This window comes from Indicator indicator, chromosome 1 (assembly GCF_027791375.1).
Source record: "Indicator indicator isolate 239-I01 chromosome 1, UM_Iind_1.1, whole genome shotgun sequence".
NCBI lineage: Eukaryota > Metazoa > Chordata > Aves > Piciformes > Indicatoridae > Indicator > Indicator indicator.
The window spans coordinates 3,563,941-3,591,385 of record NC_072010.1 but is presented as its reverse complement, the minus strand read 5'-3'; the positions used below and the strand labels follow the sequence as shown (position 1 = coordinate 3,591,385).

Genomic DNA, 27,445 nt, shown 5'->3' with positions numbered 1-27,445 from the left:
CCTACTCTCCCTCAGCTTAAAACCATCCCCTCTTGTCCTAGGTGGTCTTTAAGGTGCCTTGCAACCCAAACAATTCTATGAATGTATGGATCTGTGATTACTCCTGGAAACATCCTTCTATTGCAAGCACTCAAAGCACTACCAGAAAAGTTTCATTCAACCCTCAGTTTACAACCTCATCTTTTTATGCAACTAGTATTTTGTGCTGACTTTACACTGCATTGAATATCTACCATCAGCCAATGATGCTGGTCATGACAAGTGCTGTTGGAGGAACCTTTTCTGTCTGAGCAGAAATAATGAACGTTTATGTGAGGGTTTTTTTGGTTGTTTAATGGTTACTGCACACAGTGTTTCAGGTGGAATTCTTGGGTAGTGCTGGAAGAACATATTTTTAGTCTGTTTTGGCTTCTGATACAGTCTTAATTGTTTGGGTGTTTGGGGGAGGTGGGGGTGGTTGAGGTTTTACCACCTCACTCCTTTATTTCTGATGAAAAAGACTCGTTTCTTGGCATCTAGTATGAAAGCTGCTTTTGGGTTCTATAGCTCCAGTTTAAAGTTTTTATTGCTGCTTAGTTTTCTCAGTTTTCTTGGATCCTATAAAATATTAATGCAAATACTCAGCCTTGAGGCTTGGACAGTAGGGTTTTGATGCTGACCAGTGCCTCAAAGTGCCACTGCAAGATAAAAGAATACCTTAAAATGTTGTGTTTTGCAATGCACATATTTACTAATACTTATTTCAATCTGTGTATTTTCAGATGCTTAAAGTTCTTGGGAAGCAGACATCCCACGTTGGTGCTTCCTTTAGTCCCAGAGCTGCTGAGCACACATCCATTCTTTGACACTCCAGAACCTGACATGGATGATCCAGCCTGTATCTTTTCCATGAATATTTTTGATCTTTTTGTCAGCAAATAGAATTCTTTTCATGTTTTCCTGATGCTGCCATTTGTTAAGCCATTTCAGAATGTAGCAGACAGTCCTGTGCCTATTTCTGAATCCCTTTGCTGTTTAGTTTTGCTCATGGAATCAGAGAGTATTAAATCATAGAATGGGTTGGGTTGGAAGGGACCTTAAAAATCATCTTGTTCCAACCCCCTGCCATGGGCAGGGGACACCTTCCACTAGACCACGTTGCTCAAGGGCAATTCACAGAATGTTAGGGCTTTGAAGGGACCTCTGAAGGTCTTTGAGTCCAAGCCCTCTGCCAGAGCAGGATCACCTAGAGCAGGTCATACAGGAATGCATCCAAGCAGGTTTTGAATGTCTACAGAGGAGGAGACTCCACAACCTCTTTGGGCAATTTGTTCCAGGGCTCTGTCACCCTCACAGTGAAAGTTTTTCCTTATGTTCATGTAGAACTTCCTAAGCTTCAGCTTGCACTCTTTGTTCTTTGTCCTGTCATTGAACATCACTGAGCAGAGCCTGGCTCTGTCCTCCTGATACTGCACTTCACATCTTTATAAATATGAATGAGGTCTCCCCTTCCAGTTCCACTTAGCAAGTGATGCAATAACTGTTACCTGGAACCATCTTCATAAATACCAGTGTGCTATAATTGGCCTTTTCTTATGCTGTGATGAACAATCTGTTCCTCAAACAATTTGTCAAGGTTTAAGCTTTGCAGATGGGTCCTTTTGATGTGGAAATACCTGTCTAGTTTGCATGAATTTTGAGGACGTTTTAGCTCTTAAATAAGAGGAGTGGGTTTCCTTGTCTCTTTTCTTTGTAGGTGAAACTCCTGCCATCCTCAGTGCCGTGCAGTGTGTAGATCAGCACCATTTCTGAGGGCAGCATGGCACCGAGGCGCGGTGACCACCTGTAAGGCTGGAAATTTACCATCTTCTGGAAATCATTGACAATCAGAAATCCATATATTGACACTAGCTCCTCTACTGCTTTAAAACACAAACTGTTATTGTTACATCGTTATCCCTAACAACAGGAGATGTCTTGGAAATGAAAAATGGAATAAAGCTGGAAGTGGGGAGATTCAGGCTGGACGTGAGGAAGAAGTTCTTCCTCATGAGAGTGGTGAGAGCCTGGAATGGGTTGTGCAGGGAGGTGGTTGAGGCCCATCCCTGGAGGTGTTTGCAGCCAGGCTGGATGAGGCTGTGGCCAGCCTGCTGTAGTGTGAGGTGTCCCTGACCATGGCAGGGGGATGGAACTGGCTGATCCTTGTGGTCCCTTCCAACCCTGACTGATTCTATGATTCTATGAAATATTCTTTGCCATTGTTCATTCTCCTTGCTTCCTTTCTATGAGACTGCAGAATATCACATTGGTTTTGATGCATGCTGAGAGATGTTAGAATGGATCAACTCTCTCCCTTCCTCTGGGAAGCTGGTCCTTACTTCTCCCACCAGTCACAGGCCACCAGCTAGAACTTCTGTACAGGTTAAATAAATACCTTGGGAGACTTGAAAAGGGCTGGGATCAGGTGGAGAGGAAGATTGATCTCTGGTTAGATGGGCAAGAGTTGGAGCACGTTTGTTGAGAATTGAAGAAACATTGTGAGGCCCCCAAGAAAAGGACTTGGAACTGTTGGAGCAGGTCCAGAGGAGGCCACAAAGATGACCACAGGGCTGGAGAACCTCCTCTGTGGGGACAGGCTGAGAAATTTGGAGTTGTTTAGCCCAGAGAAGTGTCCAGGGAGACCTCAACAGGAGCCTTCCAGTACCTGAAGGGGGCCTACAACAAAGCTGGGGATGGACATTTCACAAGGGCTTGTAGTGATAGGATGAGAGGGAATGGATTGAAGCTTGACGAGGAGAGATTTAGACTGGAGATTAGGAAGAAATTCTTTCCAGTGAGGGTGGTGAGACACTGGAACAGGTTGCCCAGGGAGGTTGTGGATGCCCCCTCCCATGCTCAAGGCCAGGCTGGTTGAGGCCTTGAGTAACCTGTTCTGGTGAGAGGTATCCCTGCCCATAGCAGGGTGGTTGGAACTAGCTGATCTTTAAGGTCCCTTCCAACCCAAACCATTCTATGATTGTGGTGGGGAGAAGTTGTTCTTTAGTTCAATGTACCTTCCTGCCCTGAACCAGAGAGTATTATTTGAGAGAATGTTCTAGAAGTAACTCATCAACAAATTTCATGGAGACAATTTCTGTGAAAGAAGGCTGAGGAGCCAGAACTACGAGGTAGACCTGAATGATGTGTTTCCAGTGTAATCTGTTAGTTTAAAAAGTGGGTTTTTTTGATTCAAAGCACTTGGCAGATTTGAATCAGAGCAGTTGAATAGCTTCTGCTCAAAATTGGAAAGGATTTTGGGCAAAGAGAAATTGGTTGTTAAGAGCTTGGCAGCCTTTGGATGCAGGAGATTTATCGGATGTGAGAGAGTTGGGTTCAGTCTCGTCTGTGGCTGAACCTACTTATTCCCCATGCAGGCAAGTGCCCAGGCAAACCTTAGACTGGGATCCTTTTGCACTCTCCTGTTGGAGATCATAAGGAGATTAATAGAGCACAAGTCTTCTGAGGAGCAGCTGAGGGAACTGGGGTTTTTTAATCTGGAGAAGTAGATGTTGAGGCGAGATCTCATTGCTCCCTGGGGGAGACTGAACCTGAAAGATGCTGTAGTGAGGTGAGACCCAGGCTCTGCTCTCAGGTAGCAAGAAAGAGGATGAGAGGAAATGGTCTCAAGTTGTGCCAGGGGAGGTTTAAATTGGATATCAGGAAAAATGTCTTCACTGTAAGAGTGGATAAGCATTGGAAGAGGTTGCTCAGGGAAATGGTGGAATCATCATCCCTGGAAGTGCTCAAAAAAACATGTAGGTTTGAAGTTTAGGGACGTGCTTTAGTAGTGGACTTGGCAGTGTTGGCTTAGCAGTTGGACTCCATGATGAGCTTTTCCAACCTTCATGGTTCTGTGCTCTTTGTGTTGCAAAGTGAGTGCCCCAGCCTTCGGGCTGATTGAAGCCTTTAACTGCTCTCTCTGCTTCTTTGGCTCTTGGAATGTAAAAATTTCTATTCCATAACTATCTTGCCATGTTTGAGTCTTTAGTGTGGTTTAAATCTGTGTAAGAGGGATGTTTTTCAGGGCATCACAGGAAATGCAGCAATTCTCAAAGACTCAAAGGTAAATGTTTACTTTTAGGTGGTGTTTGGGTGCCAGACTAGTAACTGCAGTGGGAGCTTTGAGCAGGAGTGAAACTCCATCTGATGAGCCTGTTCTGTGTTTATAATCCTTGGCACCTACCCTTTGTCACCTCTGAGCCACCCCCCCATGGGCAGTAACATCCTTCCTCCTATCTGGCCCATCCTGTCATGTTTGCACTTCGTTTTCATCTGCTCAGACACCTGCCTCTTTGGGTTGTGCTCAGCATTTTCCAACAGTGAAGAGCTCCCTAAGCAATCTCCAGCAAAGAGAAGGTGGTCGAGTTGTTGCCGTTTTGAATTTCCCATCCCCAAGGAGCTCTCCTTGCTGTGCATTTTTCTTTAACGATCCACTTGAACAGATATTGCAGTGCTGGTTCTGATTTTTAATGCTGCTAAGAGCTGCCCAACGATGCCTGCCCTGTTCTCTGACCATACCTTCAGACATTATGCCTACCTTCGGGACAGTCTGTCCCATCTGGTCCCTCCGTTAAGAGTAAGTTGAAGCACGTCGGTTTGCACTTCACCCTGGTTATGGTCGTTGCTGGTCTCTTCTATGTCTGTCAGTTGGTAACACTTGGATCCCAGTTTTCTCCCAAGCACCAAGTGAATGGGTATTGGAATGTGCAGCAAGGAAAGAGCCAGATATGAAATTGCTGCCATACGGATGGGCAGAATTCCTGGGAGCTTTCTGCAGCTCTGACTCTGTGGGGAAGGGGGAAGGGGAGTTTAGCCTTTGCAGATCCTCCAACGTTTGACTTGTGTCCTACCTGAAAGGTTTATTTGTGGGTGAGATGTGTTCCTTGTGGCTTTGAAGCATGAAGTTACATTGAAGCATGGTTTTCCTGCATGGAAGTACAGGTGGGACTGAAGTTGGTCATAAATCTTACTACAGCTCATAAAATCAATCACAGCTTGGGAGGTCTTGGACTTCCCTTGACTTCACATAGATGAGGAAGACGTTTCCCTCAGAGGGATATTGAACTTTAATCTGAAGATCTGTAGGTGCAAATGGATTATGAGATGGAGAATATTAACTAGCAAAGATGCAGACTTGAAAGCCCTGGTATAAATTTTGATTTTGAGAAATGCATTGGAGCTCTTAATTGCTGATTAATAATGTGGCAACATTCAGCAGTGTTGTTACTTGTGTTAGACTCTTCTCCTTACATTTTGATTGCATTGAATTTTTTTGATTTTTTTTTTTTAAATGTATTTCCTCTTGCTTAGTTGCCAGGTAGAAAGCTGGTGTCCTCCCCTGTCTCTCCCAACATTACACCACATGAAGATCCTTCTCAGCAGTTCTTACATCAGAGCCTGGAGAGGGTCTACAACCTTCAGCACCTTGACTCTCAGGGCATACAGGAGCTGCTGGAATTTACCATCCGGTAAGGCTGCAAGCTGGCTTGTTCATGAGAAGATAGGTTTGGATTCCTAATTTCTCTGCAGCAGGTGCTTCCCTCAGTGTCAACACTCAGTATCAGTGTTATACTTTGCTGCTGGCTACTTAGCCTGAACCATCTTCTAGAGGACATTGTGGTAAAACAACATTCACTGACTGCTGGAAGTAAAACTATGGTCTGAGGTCTCGCTCTGTCCCACTGAATAATTGGTGTGTTTTGGGGCAACATTTAGTTCTCTTGTCTCTGTGCAAGTCACAGAATCAAAGAATCAATAAGGTTGGAAAAGACCTCAAGGATCATCAAAGTCCAACCTGTCACCCAAGACCTCATGACCACTAAACCATGGCACCAAGTGCCACGTCCAATCCCCTCTTGAACACCTCCAGGGATGGTGACTCCACCACCTCCCTGGGCAGCACATTCCAGGGGCTAACAACTCTCTCCATGAAGAACTTTCTCCTCACCTCGAGCCTACACTTCCCCTGGCACAGCTTGAGACTGTGTCCTCTTGTTCTGGTGCTGGTTGCCTGGGAGAAGAGACCAACCCCCTCCTGGCTACAACCTCCCTTCAGGTAGTTGTAGACAGCAATGAGGTCTGCCCTGAGCCTCCTCTTCTCCAGGCTAAACAATCCCAGCTCCTTCAGTCTCTCCTCATAGGGTTTGTGCTCCAGACCCCTCACCAGCCTTGTTGCCCTTCTCTGGACATGCTCCAGCAATTCAACATCTTTCCTAAACTGAGGGGCCCAGAACTGGACACAGTACTCAAGGTGTGGCCTAACCAGTGCTGTGTACAGGGGTACAATGACCTCCCTGCTCCTGCTGGCCACACTATTCCTGATGCAGGCCAGGATGCCATTGGCTCTCTTGGCCACCTGGGCACACTGCTGGCTCACATTCAGCTGCTGTCAATCAGTACCCCCAGGTCCCTTTCTGCCTGGCTGCTCTCCAGCCACTCTGACCCCAGCCTGTAGCTCTGCCTGGGGTTGTTGTGGCCAAAGTGCAGCACCTGGCACTTGGATTTGTTGAATGCCATCCTGTTGGACTCTGCCCATCTGTCCAGCCTGTCAAGGTCCCTCTGCAGAGCCCTTCTACCTTCTAACAGATCAACACCTGCTCCCAGCTTGGTGTCATCTGCAAATTTACTGATGATGGACTCAATCCCCTCATCCAGATCATCAATAAAGATATTGAACAGGATGGGGCCCAGCACTGATCCCTGGGGGACACCACTAGTGACAGGCTGCCAGCTGGATGTGGCACCATTCACCACCACTCTCTGGGCTCGGCCCTCCAGCCAGTTCCTAACCCAGCGCAGAGTGCTGCTGTCCAAGCCACAGGCTGACAGCTTGGCCAGGAGTTTGCTGTGGGGGACAGTGTCAAAGGCCTTGCTGAAGTCCAGGTAGACTACATCCACAGCCTTTCCCACGTCCACCAGGCTGGTCACCTGATCATAGAAGGAGATCAGGTTGGTGAGGCAGGACCTGCCCTCCTCAATCCATGTTGGCTGGGCCTGATTCCTTGGACATCGCACAGGGTTTTTTTGTTTGTTTTATTTTAGTGAGGAGAGAGAGAGGTTGTCCTCTTTGATTTTCTGTTTTTCAGGTCCTGTGGCCTTTCATTCATCAGGAGAACACATGCTTTTAGGGCTTTGTTGATTTCTTACCACCAATCCAATACAGGAAGGACATGGATCTTTTGGAGCAGCTCCAGAGGAGGTCCAGAAAAATCATCAGGGGATTGGAACACCTCTGCTATGAAGACAGGCTGAGAGAGCTAGGGGTGTTCAGCCTGGAGAAGAGAAGGCTCTGGGGAGACCTAATAATGACCTTCCAGTACCTGAAGGGGGCCTACAAGAAGGACAGAGAGGGTCTGTTTACAAAGACCTGCAGTGATAGGATGAGGGGCAATGGCTTCAAACTAGAAAAGACTAGATTTAGATTGGATGTTAGGAACAGGTTCTTTACCATGAGTGTGGTGGAACATTGGAACAGGCTGCCCAGGGAGGTGGTTGGGGCCTTGTCTCTGGAGATCTTCAAGCTGAGGCTTGACAAGGCTCTGGGCAAACTGTTCTAGTTGAGGATGTCCCTGCTTACTACAGATGAGGTGGGACTAGATGACCTTTGGAGGTCCATTCCAACCCGGACCATTCTATGATCCTGCTTATAAAGGACTTTGACATTCTTCATCAGTTGTAAAATCATAGAATCATTGAATGCTGGAATGTTTGAGGTTGGGAGAGACCTTTAAAGGTCAGTTAGTCAACCCTCCCTCCAGTAAGCAGGGACATCTTCAACTAGATCAGGTTGCTGAGAGCCCCAGGCAACCTCACCTGGAATGTTTACAGAGATGGGTCTTCTACCACCCCTCTGGGCAATCTCAGTCTTTCGCCACCCTCAGTCCAAATAAATTATTCCTTCTATCTAGTCTAAATCTCCCCTCTTTCAGTTTCAAACCATCACCCCTTGTCCTGTCACAAAAAGCCCTGATAAAAAGTCTATCCCCATCTTTCTTATAGGCTCCTCTAAGTAATGAAAGGCTGCAACAAGGTCTCCCTGGAATGATTTCTTCTCTAGGCTAGACAACTCCAACTCTCTCAGCCTATCCTCACAGCAGAGGGGTTCCAACCCTCATCAGTGAGAGATTTTCCTGGAACAGACAATACTGTGTAGTGCTGTCTGCTGCTCTACAGATAAGGGTGTACAGCTTCTGAATGTGGAATTTGTGCTGCCTCTTCCATTTCATCTGCAGACTCATTTACAAAAAACACTTGAAAAGGATCCCTTCAGTCTGATTCCTCTGCTTTGAAAGAGGGAAAGAGCCTTATTTTGAGAGCTGGGAAAGCAATCTGAGATGCTTTTTTTTTTGGAATATGGATTTCCAAAAGGCTCTATTCTCTCTCTTCCCTCCCCCCACCCCAGAGAGCTCCCTTACACGTAGCTGCTAATCACATTCACACCCACTTGTAGTGGTGAATAAATGGTGTGCTCCTCACTGCAAACCTAACTGGGAAAACTCTAGAGTTTGTCTTCATCTCTTTTGAACCTAAAATGAAAAACCTAAAACACAGTCTGAAAGCATTTAACACACTGAACCCTTGAAACAGGTAATCTCTTTGCAGAGCATCCCTCTAGGCACAATGAGGGTCTGGAAACCTCTCAGGCCATGAATGTTTTTGATTATGTGTGTAGGAATCATGCTGGAGATGATGGATAACTTACATGCATTAAAGGACAGTAATGCTTTGGAGTTGCTGGGAATTATTGGCTTGGCTTTCTTCCTGCTGGGATCACTACCCAGGAACCCTACTAAAGCAGCTGCTGTTTTCCACCCTTAAGAGAAGGCAGGATTTAAGACAAAACCAAAATAAGCGTTAAAGGTTATTTTGCAGAGGGCAAGATTTTCCTGCACCAACAATTCAGTTGCTGAAAGGGAAAGAGTAGAAGAGGCTGACAGCAGTGGATTCTGTGGTGGGACATAACTCCCTCCTCCTTTATCATTCTTGTCATCAGGAAAAGTAACACAGACCTCGTGGAGCTGGTGTCTCCTTGGGACTTACATTCCTAACCATGCTCAAAGCCGATGCTCTTCCCCCAGGCTCTGCAGCTGAAACTGCAAGACAGGCAGATTTTTAGCAAATTGGTCTTTGTGGTTTAGTGTCTCCATCCATCCAACTGGAATTTTTTTTTTTTGTCTTGCAGGGATGTTGAAATCTGTTTGAGATTTGTAAGGAAATAGAATTAGCAGAGTTGGAAACTGTAGAAGGCTGGGAAATGGAATGTCTGCTGAGCTGTTAGCTGAGAGGTGACATCCTGTTCCCCATTAGTGTATTGTGATGCATTGAGCATGATGTGGGAATTAAGCACCCAGGAGGCTCTTCTCTTTGCTCTCTTGATAAATGAGGAAGAAATGGAGTCACAGCATAAGGCTCAGGCTCTGCTGTTGCATGGAAGAAAGGCACAGCCCCTCTGCTTGGGAGAGATTGTCTCTGGCTGCAAATGATAATCTCATGGATTTTTCTTTTTTGAATGTGGCAGCACTCAGCAGCCTTCTGGTTTGGCAGAGCTGAAGTTTCAGAACTGCATCATGAATACAAAGATAAATCTAAAATAAACAAAAGGCAAAAGGTTAGCTGAGGGAAAAAACCCTCTTTAATAATATGTGGAAGCAGAGTGTCAATTTTTAGTACACTTTGGATCAAAACAAAATACAGGTGAGAACAGAGACACATTGGATCTACATCATCCCAACCTATTTTCAGTTCTGTCACAAAAAAGAGCTTTGTTTTCTTAATAAACACTTTTGATTTTAAAACATGGCTAAGAGTAGAGGACTAAAGCCTTTTAGACTTCCATGAACTGTCTTTTTTTTTTTTTTATTCTGTCAAATTAAAAGCTGCCTCTGTTGCTCTGTGATTTACAAGAAATACTGAGAGCAGACGAGACACAGCAGCTAGTTGAGTACATCTCATTTCAGCCTGGCTTTAAAAGGCAGCTACATTTCAGATCTGCTTGGTTGTGTGAGCCTGACATGTGCCAACCAACCTTTCCTGGCCAACATGAACGGTTAGCTTTCCCAGCAGTGTAGCACAGAAGGGTCGTTAGCTGCTGTAGGAGTCTGGAGTGGTTGAAGTTAAATCTGGAGCTGCCATGCTCTATGGTTCCCATAGGGCTGCAGAGTAATGTGGGCTGACAGACTCTCTGCTTCCACTGCTGTGCTCATGTCAGCCTCCAGGAAGGAAGGAGATGCCAAGCCCCAAGGTGCAAAGTGTTTTTGTAGTGCCTATTCTGCTGCTCCTTCTGGTCCTTATTCTAAGGCAAGATGCAGGAATTTGTTGGCTTCACATTCTGTGTTCTGAGTGCATTTAGAGGAACCTGCTTGCTGTCTTAATACTGAGTTTTGTCTTGTTTTGTTTTTCTTTTTTTTTCATGCTTCAGTGATCTTCAGAGGCTTGGAGAACTGCAGTCAGAACTGGCAGGGATGGCAGATTTCAGTGCAACTTACCTTCAGTGTCAGCTGCTCCTCATCAAGGTTTGCCTTCACCTGTGGTTTTTTGGGCTGTTATTCAAAAATGCCCCCAGTCCATCTCAGTGGTGCACTTCCCTCTTTTGATGTTTGTGCTAAAAATTGATGCATGATGACAGCTCAGGTTCCAGGGATTTCTGATATTCCTGCTCCCCTTCTGTGGCAAGTAATTAATGCAGTAACTTTGCCAGTGAGCACTCCAGTGTGCATCTCTGCTTTTTGTACCTAGTTGTTGTATCTGCACTGCTTATGCCAGTGCAGAGTTTATTTTCTGACAGAAATCACAATGGAGGCAACTACTCTGCAGCCTTTTGTGTTACAAGAGTAACTTTTATCTGCTAGTGGCCACTGGAATGATTTTGCTAAACTGCTGCTGTAAGTGGAGTTTTTATGGGCAGTATTTTGTAGTCAGATTTTCTGGCACCAGTGCCAAAGGAATTCTTTAACCTTAATGGATCAAAGTATCAGTTGTTCTTTCTTTTAAGGGGGTTTGCAGGAAAGATGGGGAGGGACCCCTTATCAGGGAGTGTAGTGATACAGGACAAGGGGTGATGGTTTCCAACTGACAGAGGGTAGATTTAGATTAGATAGGTAGATTTAGATTAGATACTAGGAAGAAATTCTTCACTGTGAGGGGGGTGTGAGGCACTGAAACAGACTGCCAAGAGAAGCTGTGGATGCCCCATCCCTGGAAATGTTCAAGACCAGCCTGGATGGGGCTTTGCACAGCCTAGACTAGTGGAAGGTGCTTCTGCCCATGGCAGTGGGGTCGCAACTAGATGATCCTTAAGACCCTTTCCAACCCAAACCATTCTATGATTGTATGAGATGATCTCTTTGATATTAGTGATGAAGTAGTTACTCTTGACACCATGGCAGCAGCCCTTTTCAAAGTCAGCTTCTTGCTGTAAACAGGAATTAATTTTTTGCTTCGCTTCTCAAGCCAAGAGCTGGCAACAGGAGTTGTTAGTTGCCTGGGATTCTTTAGGGGTGTGGGTTACACACGTGTGGGTGCAACCCACACACATGCACAGCAAGAACCTGAAGCCAGCAACAAATGGGTTTCCAGAAGGGAGTCAAGAAAAGCCTTGTGCTGTAAAACCAAGAGAGGGTTTTAGTTTCTTTGCCGAATGTGTAGCTGCCACTTAGCTTATCTCATGGCAGCCCTCAAATCCTTGGGATGTGTTTATCACCCAGAGAAGGTATTTGAGATGAGCAGTGTTACAGTTCTGTACATTCCTAGCTAGATCCAAAACTTTTGCCCCAGTGAGCTGTGCTCTCCAGGCAGAGGAGCAGCATTTGGAGGTGGCTTTGTTGCCCTTCTCCAGGGTTTGACTGGAGTGAACCAGATGGTTCATGTGGCTGGCAAAGAGGGATTGTTCTCTTTGGAAGAAGAGGGCTAAAGCTGCATCAGCCATTCTTGGCTGTGTGTCAGTGAGGCAGTCAGTAACATGGCTGAAATGAAAAGCATCTCCCCATCAGAATTTCTGATGGGGTGATATTACATGGCAGAGAGAGTCTGAATGTCAGAGCAGCCCTTTCCAGTCAATTTCTTTCCAATTGCTTCTTTCCACAAGAGACAGAAGCTGCTGGGGGGAAAAAGTGTTGTTATTTCTCCATGCTCAGAATGTTCCAGACCTTTAAAGGTTCTACACACCCAATGATTTTAGGGGCAGTTATCCAGGTTCTGGGCCCAGCCTAGGTGAAGGATATATTCTGTGTGTTCTTGAGCTTTGGCTACTGCCAACTTACTGTGTAGCTGTATCTAAAAATTACAGAATTGTTTCAGTTGGAAAAGACCTCTAAGATCATGATGAGATTGAGAGTAGCCCTGCAAAAAAGGGCTTGGGGGTGCTGGTGGATGAGAAGCTGGACAGCAGCAGCAATTGCAACCCAGAAGGCCAGTGGCATCCTGGTCTGCATCAAAAGGAGCATGGCCAGCAGGTTGAGAGAGGTAATTCTGCCACTCTGCTCTGATGAGACCTCACCTGGATTACTGTGTCGTGCTCTGGGGAGCCCCCAGCACAAGAGAGACATGGACCTGCTGGAGTGGGTCCAGAGGAGGCCACAAAGATGATCAGAGGGCTGAAGCACCTCTCCTTTGAAGCCAGGCTGAAAGAATTGGGGCTGTTTAGCCTGGAGAAAATGAGACTCCAGGGAAGACCTTAAAGCTGCATTTCATTATCTGAAGGGGACCCACAGGAAGGATGGAGAAGGACTGTTTAGAAAGCCTTGGAGCAATAGGGGTGAGGAGCAATGGTTTGAAACTGGAGCAGGGTAGAGTTAGGTTGAACATCAGGAGGAAGGTAGTGAAATACTGGAACAGGTTGGCCAGGGATGTGGTTGAGGCCCCGTCCCTGGAGACATTCAAGATCAGAGTTGATGTGACCCAGGACAGCCTGATCTAGTTGGAGGTGACCTTTGAGGGTCCCTTCCAACCTGAAGCAATCTGTGAGTCCAACCTTCAACCTAAGACCACATGGCCATCAAACCATGTCCCCAAGTGCTATATGCACATGTTTCTTGAACATCTCCAGGAATGGTGACTCTACCACCTTCCTGGGCAGCCTGGCCACTCTTGCAGCAAAGAAATTTTTCCTAATCTCCAACCTAAACCTCTCCTGGCACCATTTCAGGCCATTTCCTCTCATTAGATTGCTTAACACTAGGGAGAAAAGATCAACCCTCGCCTCAAGTCCAACCTCCTTTGAGGAACAGCATCCTCAAAGAGGAGGCAGTGATGTAAATCATCCAGTCAAGCCTCCTTAATGTTTAAATATCACAAAGCAAATCAGGTGTGGTTGGGTGGTTTTATTTTGAAATAAGACTATCAACAGCTAATTAACACTCAGCATTATTAGCTGCTCTCGGGCCTTTGGTGGGGTGGAGACTGTCCACAGGAAGGTTCAGAAAATGTTACAACGTTTCGTCTGAATCTGGGTATTTCTCATAATTTCATGGTTTTCTTCTTGTAGGCCTTGCAGGAGAAGCTGTGGAATGTGGCAGCTCCTCTCTACCTGAAACAGAATGCTTTAGCATCTGCTGCAGCAAAACAGGTGAGGTGGAAGCAGCTGGGTCTGTGTGGAGGCAAGTCCTTGGACAGGAGCCCTTCCTTGAGCATGCAACAGGAGTGCAGTGTGCTGTGTTGTGCTTTGGGCTCCTCCTAGAAGGGAGATACCAGCCATGTGGGGCAAGTTCAGCAGAGGGCCACCCCAGGGTGGTCAGTGGTTGGAGCACATTCTCTGCAAGGAGAAGCTGAGGGAACTGGGCTTGTCCAGCCTGGAGAAGAGAAGAATTCTGGGTGGATTTACTGCCTCAACATAGGATGCTGATGAGACAGAGCCAGACTGTTCTGGGCAAGAGGCATTGGGCACAAACCAAGATGTTCTGATGAGATGTAAAGGGGGGGATTTACTGTAAGGGTGGTTAAAGGTTGCCCAGAAAGTTGGGGACAATGTCCATCCTGGGAAGTGTTCACAATTTGATGTGATTCTGAGTAACTGGATCTAATTAGACCTGTTCTGAGCAGGGGATCAGACCTAGGTGACATCTGGAGGTCCCTATCACAGTATATCAGAGGCTGGAAGGGACCTCCAGAGATCATCAGGTGCCACCTTATGCCATGAAGAAGTTCACCAAAAGAACGTGACTCGTGGATGAACGTATGAGGAGAAGTGCCGGAGACTTCTGGTGGTGCTTCTGCAAGAGTTTAACCCTGTCTGATGGTTTGTTCCCTCTCTGCTGTCTGCCTGACAGATCTTGGAAGAAACTTACAAGATGGAGTTCATGTACAGTGGCGTGGAGAGCAGTCAAGTGGTCATCATTCACCACATGAGGCTGCAGGCCAAGGCGCTACAGCTCATAGTGACCGCGCGGACCACTAGAGGGTGAGGATGACCTCAGAAAGGACCTTCTTAGCCTTGACTGTAGGCTTAGTTTCCTCAAGCTTTGCTTGAAAATTCAATTTAAGAAGGACATTGAGATTCTTGAATGTGTCCAGGGAAGGGCAATGAGGCTGGTGAGGGGTCTGGAGCACAGCCCTGTGAGGAGAGGCTGAGGGAGCTGGGGGTGTTTAGCCTGGAGAAGAGGAGGCTCAGGGGTGACCTCATTGCTGTCTACAACTACCTGAAGGGAGGTTGTAGCCAGGAGGGGTTTGGTCTCTTCTCCCAGGCAACCAGCACCAGAACAAGAGGACACAGTCTCAAGCTGCACCAGGGGAGGTTTAGGCTGGAGGTGAGGAGAAAGTTCTTCACAGAGGGAGTGGTTTGCCATTGGAATGTGCTGCCCAGGGAGGTGGTGGAGTCACCATCCCTGGAGGTGTTCAAGAGGGGATTGGACGTGGCACTTGGTGCCATGGGTTAGATAGTCATGAGGTTTAGGGTGACAGGTTGGACTCGATGATCCTTGAGGTCTCTTCCAGCCTTATTGATTCTTTGATTTTATGATTCTATGATTCTATGATCTCTCAGGTCTTTTCCAACCTGGTTGATTCTGTGATTCAGCAGACCCATAAACCACCACAGCATGCCAACAACCATTTGCTAAACTGCTCTAAACTGCTTCAGCCTTCTTTTGCTTGTGGTGTAGCTGCAGAGTGCTACAACACTGAGTGAGGGGACACAATTAATAGAAAGATGTGCTTTGGGGGTTGAGTTATCTCAGCTTAGAACATAGAGAATCATAGTATCATAGACTGCACTGGGTTGGGAGGGACCTCTAAAGGTCCTCTAGTTGTTCTAAACATATTGGTCACAGGTGAGGCTACACCTCATTTTTGGGCCCTTCACTACAGGAAGTGCTGGAGAGTGTCCACAGAAGAGCAACAAAGCTCTTGAAGGGTCTAGAGAATAAGTCTTATGAGGAGCTGCTGAGGGAACTGGGATTGTTTAGTGTGGAGAAGAAAAGGCTGAGGAGAGGCCTCTTTGCTCTCTACAGCTCCCTGAAAGGAGGCTGGAGTGAAGTGGGGGCTGGTCTCTTCTCCCTAGTATCAGGTGATAGAACGAGAGGAAATGGCCTGAAATTACAGCAGGGGAGCTTTAGGAACAATTTCTGTACTGCAGGAGTGGTCAGGCATTGGAACAGGCTGTCCAGGGAGGTGATGGAGTCACAAACCCTGGAGGTGTTCAAGAAACCTGGGCACTTGGGACATGGTTTAATGGCCATGGTGGTGTTAGATTGATGGTTGGACTCGATGTCCTTTAGAGGTCTTTTCCAACCATAACAATTCTATTACTCTAGCCCAACCCCCCTGCAGTAAGCAGAGACATTGCCAACAAATCACGTTGCTCAGAGCCCCAGAAATAAATAAATAGGTTAAAAGTGTTGATATTTGGGACCTATTCAAAAGAGGAGTCATGTATCAAAGAATGCACTAATTGCTTGATTCATTATTTATCAGTGGCTGAGTGTTTCACCTCAGAATTGTCTTCTTGACTAGTCAGTGACTCACAGACAAAATGTTCCTCTGCGTGCATGGCCTAGGTGACATCAATCATAGAATGGTCTGGGTTGCAAGGGACCTCCAAAGGTCATCCAGTCCAACTCCCTCTGCAGTCAGCAGGGACATCCTCAACTGGATCAGGTTGCCCAGAGCCCTCTTGAGCCTCACCTTGAATATCTCCAGATGTGGGACCTCAACCACCCCCTGGGCAACCTGTTCCAGTGTTCCACTACCCTCATGGTAAGAACTTCTTCCTAGCATCCAATCTAAATCTACTCTTCTCTAATTTCATACCATTGCCCCTTGTCCTATCACCACAGGCCTTTGTAAACAGTCTCTCTCCATCCTTCTTGTAGGCCCCCTTCAGGTACTGGAAGCTACTATTAGGTCTCCCCAGAGCCTCCTCTTTTCCCAGCTGAACAACCCCAGCTCCCTCAGCCTGTCCTCATAGCAGAGGTGATCCAACCCATGAGAGGGTCTCTGTCTTAGCTTCTGAGGTCAGTGAAGTCACACATGGATTGGGATGGCTGTAGAATTAGAACCTCATTTGGGAGAGTTAATGGAAGGTGATTGGTGGTTAGTATCCTAGTTTGTTTGGTTTGAGTTTGTGGCCATCAATTTACTGTGTTGCCATAGAGGCTCATGATAGATTTGTAGGTGGGAAGTTAATATTTTCTGGCAGAGGTTTTGAGACCTTAATTCGTGCCATACGCAAACCATTCATGGTCATGGAGGTGTTGGGTAGAAGGTTGGACTTGATGATCATAAAGGTCTTTTCCAACTTTAATGATTTTGTGTGGTGAACACCTTTCTGGCCTTAGCATTGTGAGATCTTGTAATATTCAGGAGCTTCAGCTGGCTTCAAGGACACCTAAATGCTTACAGCCACACAGTCAGTTTTCTTTGTTCAAAACTAAACCAAGAGATGTTGTCTTCATTACAGGGTGGAGCCCCTTTTTGGGCTGTGTGAGAAATTCCTACAGGAAGTGGACTCCTTTCAGAGGTGAGGAACTCAGTTGCTCCTTCACTTTATGTTACAAAGTGTCCCCCCACCACTGTCATCAGGGAATATTCCTTCTTTTTTTTTTTTCCCATCTTTTTTTATTTCTTTTCCCCTCTTGCTGGGGGGGACATCATTAGATAATGATAAAGCAAGAAGTGAACTGCCTTCTGATTGTGGGGTCAATGGAAGAATGGGAGTATGACAAAAAAAGTGAATTTCCATCTTCTTTATCCATTCTAAGTTGTGAGTGAGTGAGTGAACCATCTACATGCTCATGGTGGGCATCATCTTACACCCAGGTGTTGACATTTGCTTTGCAGATCACTGCTTGTGGAGCATTCACCCAGCTCTCCTCCCACTGGAGAGGTGCTTCTTGCATCTGACTTTACTCTGGGTGTCTAAACTAGGTCAGATCTGGGAGGCCCAGGTTTTTTCTGTCAGCTCAGAAGGACACTTGATTGCTAGCTCAGAGACAGAAGTATCCGGAGTTGGCTGAGCAAAATTCTCTCTCTGGTTCTGATGAAATTACCTTTTTTTTTTTTTTTTCATGGTCCATGTCTAGTTGAGGAGGAAAAAGGAGCCAGATCTGTCCAGTCCCTAATGTTTGGGTCATTCTGTAGCTAATGGCTAGAGCTGTTCATTTGCCTTTTTCCTTTGCACTGAAGCTCAGGCTCAGCACAACTCATCACTTGTTCTCAGGAGTTAACTCCTGCAGGCACCAAGAGAATCTGGATGATGGTTAGCTGTGAGGTCACCTATAAATGCTTGGACACCTAAAATCCCTGTGTCTGTTTTCTGCAGCCTCACATGCCAGACTTCAGCTGTGTCCCATGGCAGAGGAGTTGATATTTTCTGTCAGTGTAGTGGCAGTCAAGGGAATGTGAGGATGTGTGTCCCTGCTGACATGTGTCAAGCTCTCTCAGGATAGGAGAGCATGATTTTTCTCCACCCTTGCCAAGCTGGTGGTCCACAGATTCACAGATTGCATTGGGGTTGGAAGGGACCCTCAAAAGTCATCTTGTTCAACCCCCTGCAGTCAGCAGGGGTACCCCCAACTAAATCAGGCTGCTCAGGGCCACATCGAGTCTGATCTTGAGTGTCTCCAGGAACAGAGCTTCAACCACATTCCTGGGCAGCCTGTTCCAGTATTTCACCACTAGAGATGATGAGATGCTGGAGAGCACCACCAGAATCTTGAAAGAAAATCTCACTGGTAGGGGTTTAGGACTTAAAGCTGGTTTGGGTATGTCCAGAGATCCCATCCAGGCTTTGCAGACTCAATTGTAAGTGAAGATACAGTGCAATGCCAGACTTAAAGAGGGGGAAGGAGAGCCTGTTTGTTGGCTGCTCCCCTACAGGGTGCATTTTTTTTTTCACCAAATCACACAGATATTTACTAGGCTCACTTAACTGTTTTGCTAAACACTGCTGATAACAGAAAGGTCACCAATGCCTCAGTCTCACGAATGAAGCATCTTCTACTGGCAGGGGTGTGAGGTAGCAGCTCAATTTTACTCTGATATGAAGAATAAGATAGGATGGTGAGGCACTGGCACAGGATGCCCAGAGAGGCTGTGGATGCCTGGAAGTGTTCATGGCCTGGTTGGATAGGTCTAGTGAAGGTGTCCCTACCCATGGCAGGAGGATGATCTTTAAGGTCCTTTCCAACCCACCCCATGTTGTGGTTTTCTGAAATGATCTTCTTGTGAGGGGCTGTTGTCCCAAGCTGTGGAATGGATTCTTTTAGCTGTTCTTGACCTCTAGGATTAGCCTTTTTTTTTTTTTAGCTTTTTTTTTCCCCCCTACTGATTGTAGTTCACTGTTAAAATTCCCCTTCTCAGATATAATAATTAACACTCTCAAATACTGATTAGGAAATAACCATTCTGGAAGCTTAGCTGCAGCAAAAGGTTGGACAACTCATGGACTGGGGATGTGGGGATGTTAGACCTGTAAGGAGTCAGTGATTTTTGTGAGCCAGATGAAAGTGCACAGGACAGAGAGGTAGGCATGTGCCTGAGAAGGAGCACTTTGAAAAGTTAGCAAGTCAAGTGAACCAGCAATGTCTTTCATCCAGCTGTGGTTTTTCTGTAGACACATCTGGATTGACAGCAGAGTGCTTGGAATTGCCCCTGCTCTCCTTTATTAGCACTCTGACTGTGCTGAGAAGACAAATCCTTGCAGCATCTGGTTCTCATCAATGTGCTGTTGATGGACACCTCAGCATTTGTAGCTCCTTTTTAGTGAAGCTAGATTCCTGTGCCCACAAAGCTCTCCATTGATGAAGGACCTCAGAATGCTCTGGGTTGGAAGGGGCCTCCAATACAAGGAAGAAGCTGAAAGTAACACTACTGTGGAAAACGCTGACAAAAGTAATTTGATTTTGAATTTCTTCTTCACTCAGATGTTTCATCTCGGAGCTCCCACACATGCAAGGCAGCTTTGTAGATAAATTGCTGGACTTAATGCCCAGACTTGTGACATCCAAGCCTTCAGAGGTGGTCAAGATTCTTCAGACAACACTGCGACAAAGCACCTTCCTCCACCTTCCTCTTCCAGAGCAGGTCAGTTTGACACAGAGAATTAAAATATCCTTGCAGACTGTCTTAGCATCTGACCAGATCCTAATACACCATGAAGTTTTTAGAATTCAGGTTCTTGGACAGTCCCAAAGGTTATTTCTTGAAAGGCTTTCTTCTTCCTGGAGAAGAGAAGGCTTCAGGGAGTCCTAAGAGCAGCCTTCCAGTACCTGAAGAGGGCCTACAAGAAGGCTGGAGAGGGATTGCTTATGAAGACCTGCAGTGATAGGACAAGGGGCAGTGGTTTGGAAATGAGAGAAGAGTAGATGGATGTTAGGGACAAATTCTTTACCTGGTGGGCACTGGAACAGGTTGCCCAGGGAGGTAGTTGAGGCCCCATCCCTGGAGTTATTCAAACTGGGGCTTGACAAGGCTCTGAGCAACCTGATCTAGTTGAGGATGTCCCTGCTGACTGCAGAAGGGTTGGACTGGATGACCTTTGAAGCTCTTTTCCAACCCAAGCCATTCAATGGTTCCTACCTAGCATCCACAGCACTACTGCTAAAACTTAGTAACTCCTGGCAGTACCTAAGAGAATCCCAAGTGCCTGCACAGTTTCTCCATGAAGAACAGTAACAATTGTCTCCTTTTTTCTTTTCCCCTCCTCCCCCTGCCTTGTTTTTGCCACCTGGGTTGCTCCTTATAGCTCCATAGAGCTACTGCAAATATCATCGAGCCAACTGGTGAGTCTGACAACCCTCTGAGGTTCACCTCGGGGTTGGTGGTGGCACTGGATGTTGATGCAACTCTGGAACATGTGCAGGATCCCCAGGGAACTGTTAAAGTGCAGGTAAGCAACCACCTGATGGAAGTACAAACAAGATTGGGTCTTGAGGGGAGTTTGCTTGAAGATGTCAGTACTTGGGAGGTGATTCTGCCCCTCTGTTCCACTCTGCTGAGACCCCAACCGCAGTGCTGTGTCCAGCTCTGGAGTCCTCATCGCAGGAAGGACATGGACCTGCTGGAGCAGTTCAGAGGAGGCTATGACAGTGATCAGAGGGCTGGAACCCCTCTGCTGTGAGGACAGGCTGAGAGAGTTGGGGTTATTCAGCCTAGAGAAGAGAAGGCTCCAGGGACACCTTTTTCTGGGCTTTCAGTAGTTAAAGGGGGCCTATAAGAAAGGTGGGGACAGACTTCAGCAGGGCCTGATGTGACAGGACAAAGGGTGATGGTTTTAAACTGAAAAAGGGAAGATTTAGACCAGAGAGGAGGAAAACTTTTTTTACAGTGAGGGTGGTGAAACACTTGCCCAGGTTGCCCAGAGAGGTGGTAGATATCCTAACCCTGGAAACATTCCAGGTTAGGTCAGACAGGGCTCTGAGCAACCTGCTCTAGTTGCAGATGTCCCTGCTGACTGCAGGGGGGTTGGACTGGATGACCTTTGAAGGCCCCTTTCAACACAAAGCATTCTGTGATTCCATACAGGCTCTCAGCTCTCCACATTTCCCATGTAACTCCCTGCTGCTGAATCCCTCATTCCAAAGGCAGCTGAGCAGGTCCCTGTGGTGTGCTGCCAAGTGAAACAGGCAAATTCTCTGCATAACAGAGACACAAAAAGCTCTGTTTACCATGTAGAGGAGAAAACTGGGGTTCAGCCTGTTTGTTTTGTTTCCACCTGTGCTGTGGATCTGAGTGGCCAGTGTGTGACCATTAAATCTAGGACAGCTGGACTCCTGGCTCCAAGATAAAGCACATGTTCCAAGGGCTGGAACACCTCTGCTGTGAGGATAGGTCTGAGCGAGCTGGGAATGATCACCCTGGAGAAGAGAAGACTCTGGAGGGACCTTAGAGCTGCCTTCCAATACCTGAAAAGATCCTACAGGAAGGCTGGAGAAGGATTTCTCATAAGGGAATCTAGAGACAGGTCAAGGGGGAATGGTTTGAAGCTGAGGGAGAATAGGTTTAGACTGGATCTTAGGAAGAAGTTCTTCGGTACAAGGGTGGTAAGATTCTGGAATAGGTTGTCCAGGGAGGTTGTAGATGCCTCCTCCCTGGGGGTGTTCAAGGCCAGGCTGGATGAGCAGCTAAGTCTAGTTGAGAGGTGTCCTTGCCCATGGCAGGGAAATTGGAGTAGATGATCTGGAAGGTCCCTTCCAACCTAAGCCATTCTATGATTCTTGCCTTCCCAACTGAAAACACCAGCATCACACAGGCTGTGCAAATCCCCAGTGCAGCTGTCATTCAGCTGTATCAGTTCTGGATTCTTCTTCCCTGTAGGTTTTGTATCCAGATGGACAAGCACAAATCATCCATCCCAAACCAGCTGACTTTCGGAATCCTGGTCCTGGAAGGCACAGGCTGATAACTCAGGTGTACCTCTCCCACACAGCCTGGACAGGTAACATTGATGATACAGGGTCATTGCTGCACTTCACTAAGACAGGACTGTGTCTTGTTTGGTTCCAGTCTCCTGCACTTAAGGTGTGTGTGCCCACAGCCTTGGGGAGCTTTGGGGACCCTGCAGCCTACAGCTGTTGGTGATGCTCCCCTTAGCATGGCTCAGATTTGTCACAGCCTTTGAGGAGTTGCATCTCCCTGGTTGACAGAGCTCTACTGCTCTGGAGGTGACTAGAGAGACTGTGGTCATGGGAGGGAAGGTGCTCCCTGCCTACTGGGGGCTGCAAGTGCAGTCTTCCAGCAGTGGGAACCTTTACATGGCTGCACATACTCAAGGTGAGCTCTCCTGTATCTGTGCAGAGAAGGATGAGTTGTAGGAGTCAAGCCAGGATCTGGTGATAGAATGAGAGTAAATGGCCTGAAGTTGCACGAGAGGAGGTTTAGGTTGGGTATTAGGAAAAAATTCTGGACTGAAAGAGTGGTCAGGCATGGGAACAGGCAGCCCAGGGAGGTGGTGGAGTCACCATCCCTCGAGGTGTTCAAGAAATGTGTTTACATAGCACTTTTCAGACATAGTTTAATGGACCTGGTGGTGTTGGGTTGATGGTTGACTCAATGGTCTTAGAGGTCTTTTCCAACCAAAACAATTCTGTGACTTAAAGACTAAGCTAAGCTGACTCCTTGTAATTCATTGGTTTAGGTCTGACAGGTATTTGAGTGGAGCAGAGGACCTTTGGAACTGTGTGTACCTGACAGGACAATTTCATTGCTGATTAAACTTTCACTCTTTTCATTGCCCTAAAAAACCCACCCCTTGGCTCTGATGAAACAGGCAATTGCAGCCTTCCTGCTCAGCCTCAGCTGGCATTGACACTGCCCCTGAACTGCTTCAGGAGTTGCCATGTAGGCTTCAAACAACAAAAGCAGAGAGTGTTTGCTTGCTGCTCCCTTGGTCCTGTTTGCTTTTAAGCTTTTACACTTATTCAAAGGGGGGGATGTTTTTCTGAGCAATTAATAGGATTTGGTGATCTCTTTTTAACCCACAGAGTTTTGTTTAGTGCTCCTCCTTGTGTATTTCCATGGTGTGCTCCTTCTTCCTGCTACTTCCGTTTTGGAGGAGGAAAGAAATAGTTTTTTCTATTGTTTTCTGTCTGGAAGTATCCTGTACTTGAGGCAGATGAGTCAAATCCTTATTTCAACTTCTGCAGCCTTCACTGGAAGGATGTTAAAAGTATGGCCCTAGGGCATTCTGTCCTGGTGTCTCCCACAGCTGTTACTTGAGCTTTTTGACATTGGTGCTTGGGCATGTGAAATAGAAGACACCAAACTGGGAGAGGTTTAGGGAATGGGATCAGAATTCCAGATGGAGAAATGGCCCTAATTTAAGACAGTGAAGCTTAGTGAAAGCCAGTAAAAAGGGTGTGCTTAGGAAGGAGAATGCCCAAATACAAAGCATGGGTTAACTGAGAGGTGTGTGGCAGAAGTGACAGAGGTGACTGCAAGCTGCAAGTTAAAGGCATTGCCAGCATGGTGAAAAGGTGGCTCAGGGAGGTAGTAGCTGAGCTGTGGGAGAAGGGTTGCTTTACAGTGAGGGTGACAGAGCACTGGAACAGACTGTGGAGTCTCCCTCTCTGGAGATATTCAAAACCCACCTGGATGTGTTGCTGTGTGACCTGCCCTAGGTGATCCTGCTCTGGCAGGGGGGTTGGACTCAATGATCATTGGAGGTCCCTTCCAGTCCCTAACATTCTGTGATTATGTATTTAAGCTATGATAAATGGAGGGGAGACCTAAACCAGTGCTGAGTTCTGCTGTGCTGAATGTACCACCAAGAGTTGTATTTTTCTATCAGCAGACTGGATTTGGGTCAGCCCAGAAGGACTCTCTGCTTAACCCAGCATATGGGACAGAAAATTTCACCCAGTGCTGGTTGCTCACAGTGTGATGACCTCATGTCTGAGTTCTTCTGTTGTGTTGTTTTTTTTGCCCCTCTGCAGAGCCCTGTCAGATTGAAGTGCGGTTGCTGCTGGCCTACAATTCCAACAGGAGCAAGGCATCAGCTAAAATGCCTAAGTCTACCTGGAGTGAGAACCTGGAAGCTCTCCCACAGTCTGAGAATGGCATAGAGGGGACCATACCCTTCAGCAAACCTGTCAAGGTTTATATCATGCCCAAACCAGCCAGGAGGTGAAGTCTGTCCCTACAAGAAATACGTTTAAGGGTTTGTTGGGCGACCTGAGAACAATATACTGTGCTCCAAGAGAGTGAATCAAACCAAAACAGTTTTATACTCTCATAAGAAAAGGTCAACCAGAGAAATAATGCTGCTGAGGAACAATTGGACAGCTCTGTTAGGAAGCAGATAGACCAACACAAGAGTTACTCAGCTAGGTAAGAGATGTTTCTATATTGAATCAACAAAATGGGGACAGTTCTCAGTCAGCGTTCCAATGGTAACTTCATTGGGCTCTATCTTCACTTCTTTTATGCATCAAAAAGTTTCACTTCAAGGCTTCCTGGTTTTCTGCAGTGTATTTACTAGAATATTTACTGTGTAAATGCTTTGGCACAGAAATTTGTGTTATTTTTATAGTACTCTGAAATGAAGCTGTGGAGTTTGGGGGTTTTGTTGGTTTGAGTGTCCAAAACTTGCATTTGTGTTTTGGTACCTAAATTCTTAGTAAAAAAAAAAAAACAAACAAAAACCCCAAAACCCCCACAATAATACTCTAAAGTGCTCTTTATTGTTCTTGTGTATGAACTGCACCTCCAAGTGAAACTGCCAGTTGCTTCAGGCTAAGTGCTGAGTGATTTTTACATCCTGTGCAGCTGTGCTGAAGCTGGTATGGTTTTGGGGTGGGCACAGGTTGTTCCTGTTGTGGTGCAGGGGGAGGAGGAACCCCCTGGTGCAAGCAACAGAACTTCAGGACATGGAGTTTGAGTTCCAGCAACACAACAGCTCGTCACTCCCTGTTTGTTTCCATGAAATGGAGTCCAGCATGTTGACCTGTGCCTGGCAACCCACCTCTCCTCTTGCACATCTGGGTGTCTTTAGGGCCAGTAGAATTCAATACATGAGGTGGAAAATTACTCACCCCTAAGTTTCACCGAGCCTGTTTCTGTGTGGTGATCTTGGCCTGAACCAGTCTTACCAGGATCACAGGTCATAGAAAGATGAGAAAGTCTGTTTGGTTTTCAGTTCAGCAGCAGCTTTGATACTCACAGTCTCTGTCATCAGCTGCAGTAGCCCAACATGCTCTCAATTAAGCAGCTGTCAGGCAGCTTGTCAGTGTGCCCAGTGCAGGTGAGCTGGGAGTACAGAAGGACAAGAACTTGCTCAAGACATGATCCTTCCAGCATACCTGTGCAAGGCTTCAGCAGACTGAGAAGTCTCCTTGCTAGGAGCACTTGATGTGTGAAACTTTATAATGCAGCAGCCACATGTTCCCTGTGTCCACAAATCAGTTGTTTAAAAAAAGGAAAAGATGTATTTTTAGCAAGTAAACAAAGCAGTGAAGAAATACTTCCCAGTTCTACAGAGGTTAGTGTAAATATTAACTCCTTCTGCTTTCCTACAAACTGGGAAACTCATGCTAAGGTTTCCTCTTTATTACATCAGTGACCATGCCTGGGCTAGTCACAAGGTGACTGCAAGCTTCCTGTGATGTTGTTTCCTTTCTTATTTTTTTTTTTAAATGCTGCTGTGTCCAAAGACTTAACCATAAAACCTTTCAGCTGCTTTAGGCATTCTGGAATTAAAATGTTCTTTCTTAGTGCTAGTGCTCTTACAGAACTGGTTTTTGGTGGATCACAGAATGTTAGGGGTTGGAAGGGACCTCGAAAGATCACAGAGTCCAACCCCCCTGCCAGAGCAGGATCACCTCGAGTAGGTAACACAGGAATGCATCCAGGCAGGTTCTTAAAACTGCTTACCTTGATCTCCTCTTTATTTTAACTCATTCTCTTGAAAATGCATTTTCACACCAACAAATAGGAGATCTGAAAGGTCATTTGTACAAAAGGTAAATATTCTGGGGGTTTGTTGTAAGTTGTTTAAATCTAGATGTTGATTTTTTAATTTTTTCCCCTGCCACCCACAGATTTGAGACATTTAGGGTTTTCTGCTCTCAAAAAAACAATAGAGTTCATATTCCCTGTGCAGCTCCAGGGCTTTGTGTCATCTCAGAAGCATCTTTACCCATTCATTGGCTGTCCTTTAATTTTGGCTAAGTGTTGGACTTCTACACTTCAATTAAATGACTGATCACAGAATGCAGAGAAAACCAAGGAGCTGTACTCATGGGCCACAATATTTTGTGTGTTTCATCACTGTGGAAGAGGGGAAGAGAGGCCTTGGAGCACAAGCACCTATGTATGTTCTGCTCTCTCAGGTAGTGGCAGGTGGAGGAACATGCTGCCAGTACAGAGCTGCAGCCACAGAGAGATTGGGCAATCTGGAAGCAAGAGCAAATAATTTACTAAAAGCTATCAATGTTCAAACAGTCCTCACCTCTGCATTCTCCCTGCTAGTTAGAGATGGGCCAAGAGCCCAGCAGAGGAAGGAAAAGGCTGAACTCACAGCTCAGGGTTTTCAAAATGTGTTGTCATGTTTGCTATTGTGATCAGATTGAATTGTACATGGCATCAGAGATGTTTGCTCAGCGCTGGTGTGGCTTTCACATCTCTTGTTTTTAACAGGGCACAAAAAGCAAAGTGGGTGATGCCCTGGCTGCAGAAAATGTGAAGCAGGTTCTTGGGAAGGCAGAACCACTGGGTGTACATTAAATTGGGACCATATGCCATCTTCTTCCTGTCTTATTTGTCTTGAGTTCGCAAGTCTTTTGTCCAAGCCAGAGATACAATCTTCTTCATCTTCTTCCAGGCCTCACATCATTTTTATATCTTTCTCTGGCCCTGCTCCCACAGGTCCATGTCTCTCCTGTGCTGAGGACCCGAGAGCTGGACACAGTACTGCAGGTGGGATCTCAGCAGAGCAGTACAGAGGGGCAGAATCCTCTCCTTTGACCTGCTGCCCATGCTGCTGGGGATGCACCCCAGGCTTTGCACAAACACTGACGTCCCCTGAGCATGCCAGCCCCCAGGCTTTGCACAAACACTGATGTCCCCTGAGCATGCCAGCCATGCAGCACTGGGTGCCTGTGAGCCTTTGCACAGCCTGTCCCCTCCAGCTGCCAGCTCACCCATGCTGCTCTACACAGATAAGGGCCAGGGACCATCCTGCACAGCTGGGGTGGAATCTTCCTGGCAGCCAGCCCAGCTCTGGCTCGGCTTTAATGAGGGCGGGAGTTCACTGCCTACTGGGAGATGGTTTTCCTGGTAGGAGGCAGAGAAGTGGCATCTGTGAGCAGTGCTGCCCTACACTGGTGCGTTCCCAGGATTTGGGCACCACGCCTGTGATTTTAAGGAATTATTTATGGCAGTAGCTGAAAGCAGCAATTCCATAAAGGCAGCATCAGGAGCTCTGGGTGAGGGTTTGGATGAATCAGTCCCAGCTGTTTCCACCCTGTAGCAAAGCATTTTCAGGCACCAGGGAGGAAACTGG

General features: G+C 46.6%; 1 protein-coding gene across 1 annotated transcript in view; it reads left to right on the top strand.

The window, feature by feature from the left end:
• INTS4 (integrator complex subunit 4) overlaps positions 1–24,118 on the top strand; it is a 48,051-nt gene extending 23,933 nt beyond the window's left edge. The window contains exons 13-23 of the mRNA XM_054391125.1: positions 762–877; positions 4,461–4,594; positions 5,329–5,486; positions 10,436–10,529; positions 13,499–13,579; positions 14,280–14,410; positions 16,907–16,966; positions 19,371–19,530; positions 20,192–20,335; positions 21,763–21,883; positions 23,880–24,118. Of these exons, the coding sequence (XP_054247100.1) occupies positions 762–877; positions 4,461–4,594; positions 5,329–5,486; positions 10,436–10,529; positions 13,499–13,579; positions 14,280–14,410; positions 16,907–16,966; positions 19,371–19,530; positions 20,192–20,335; positions 21,763–21,883; positions 23,880–24,073 (1,393 nt within the window). The 3' untranslated portion in view covers positions 24,074–24,118. The remainder of the gene's footprint in view (positions 1–761; positions 878–4,460; positions 4,595–5,328; positions 5,487–10,435; positions 10,530–13,498; positions 13,580–14,279; positions 14,411–16,906; positions 16,967–19,370; positions 19,531–20,191; positions 20,336–21,762; positions 21,884–23,879) is intronic.
• The last annotated feature ends 3,327 nt before the right edge of the window (positions 24,119–27,445 follow it).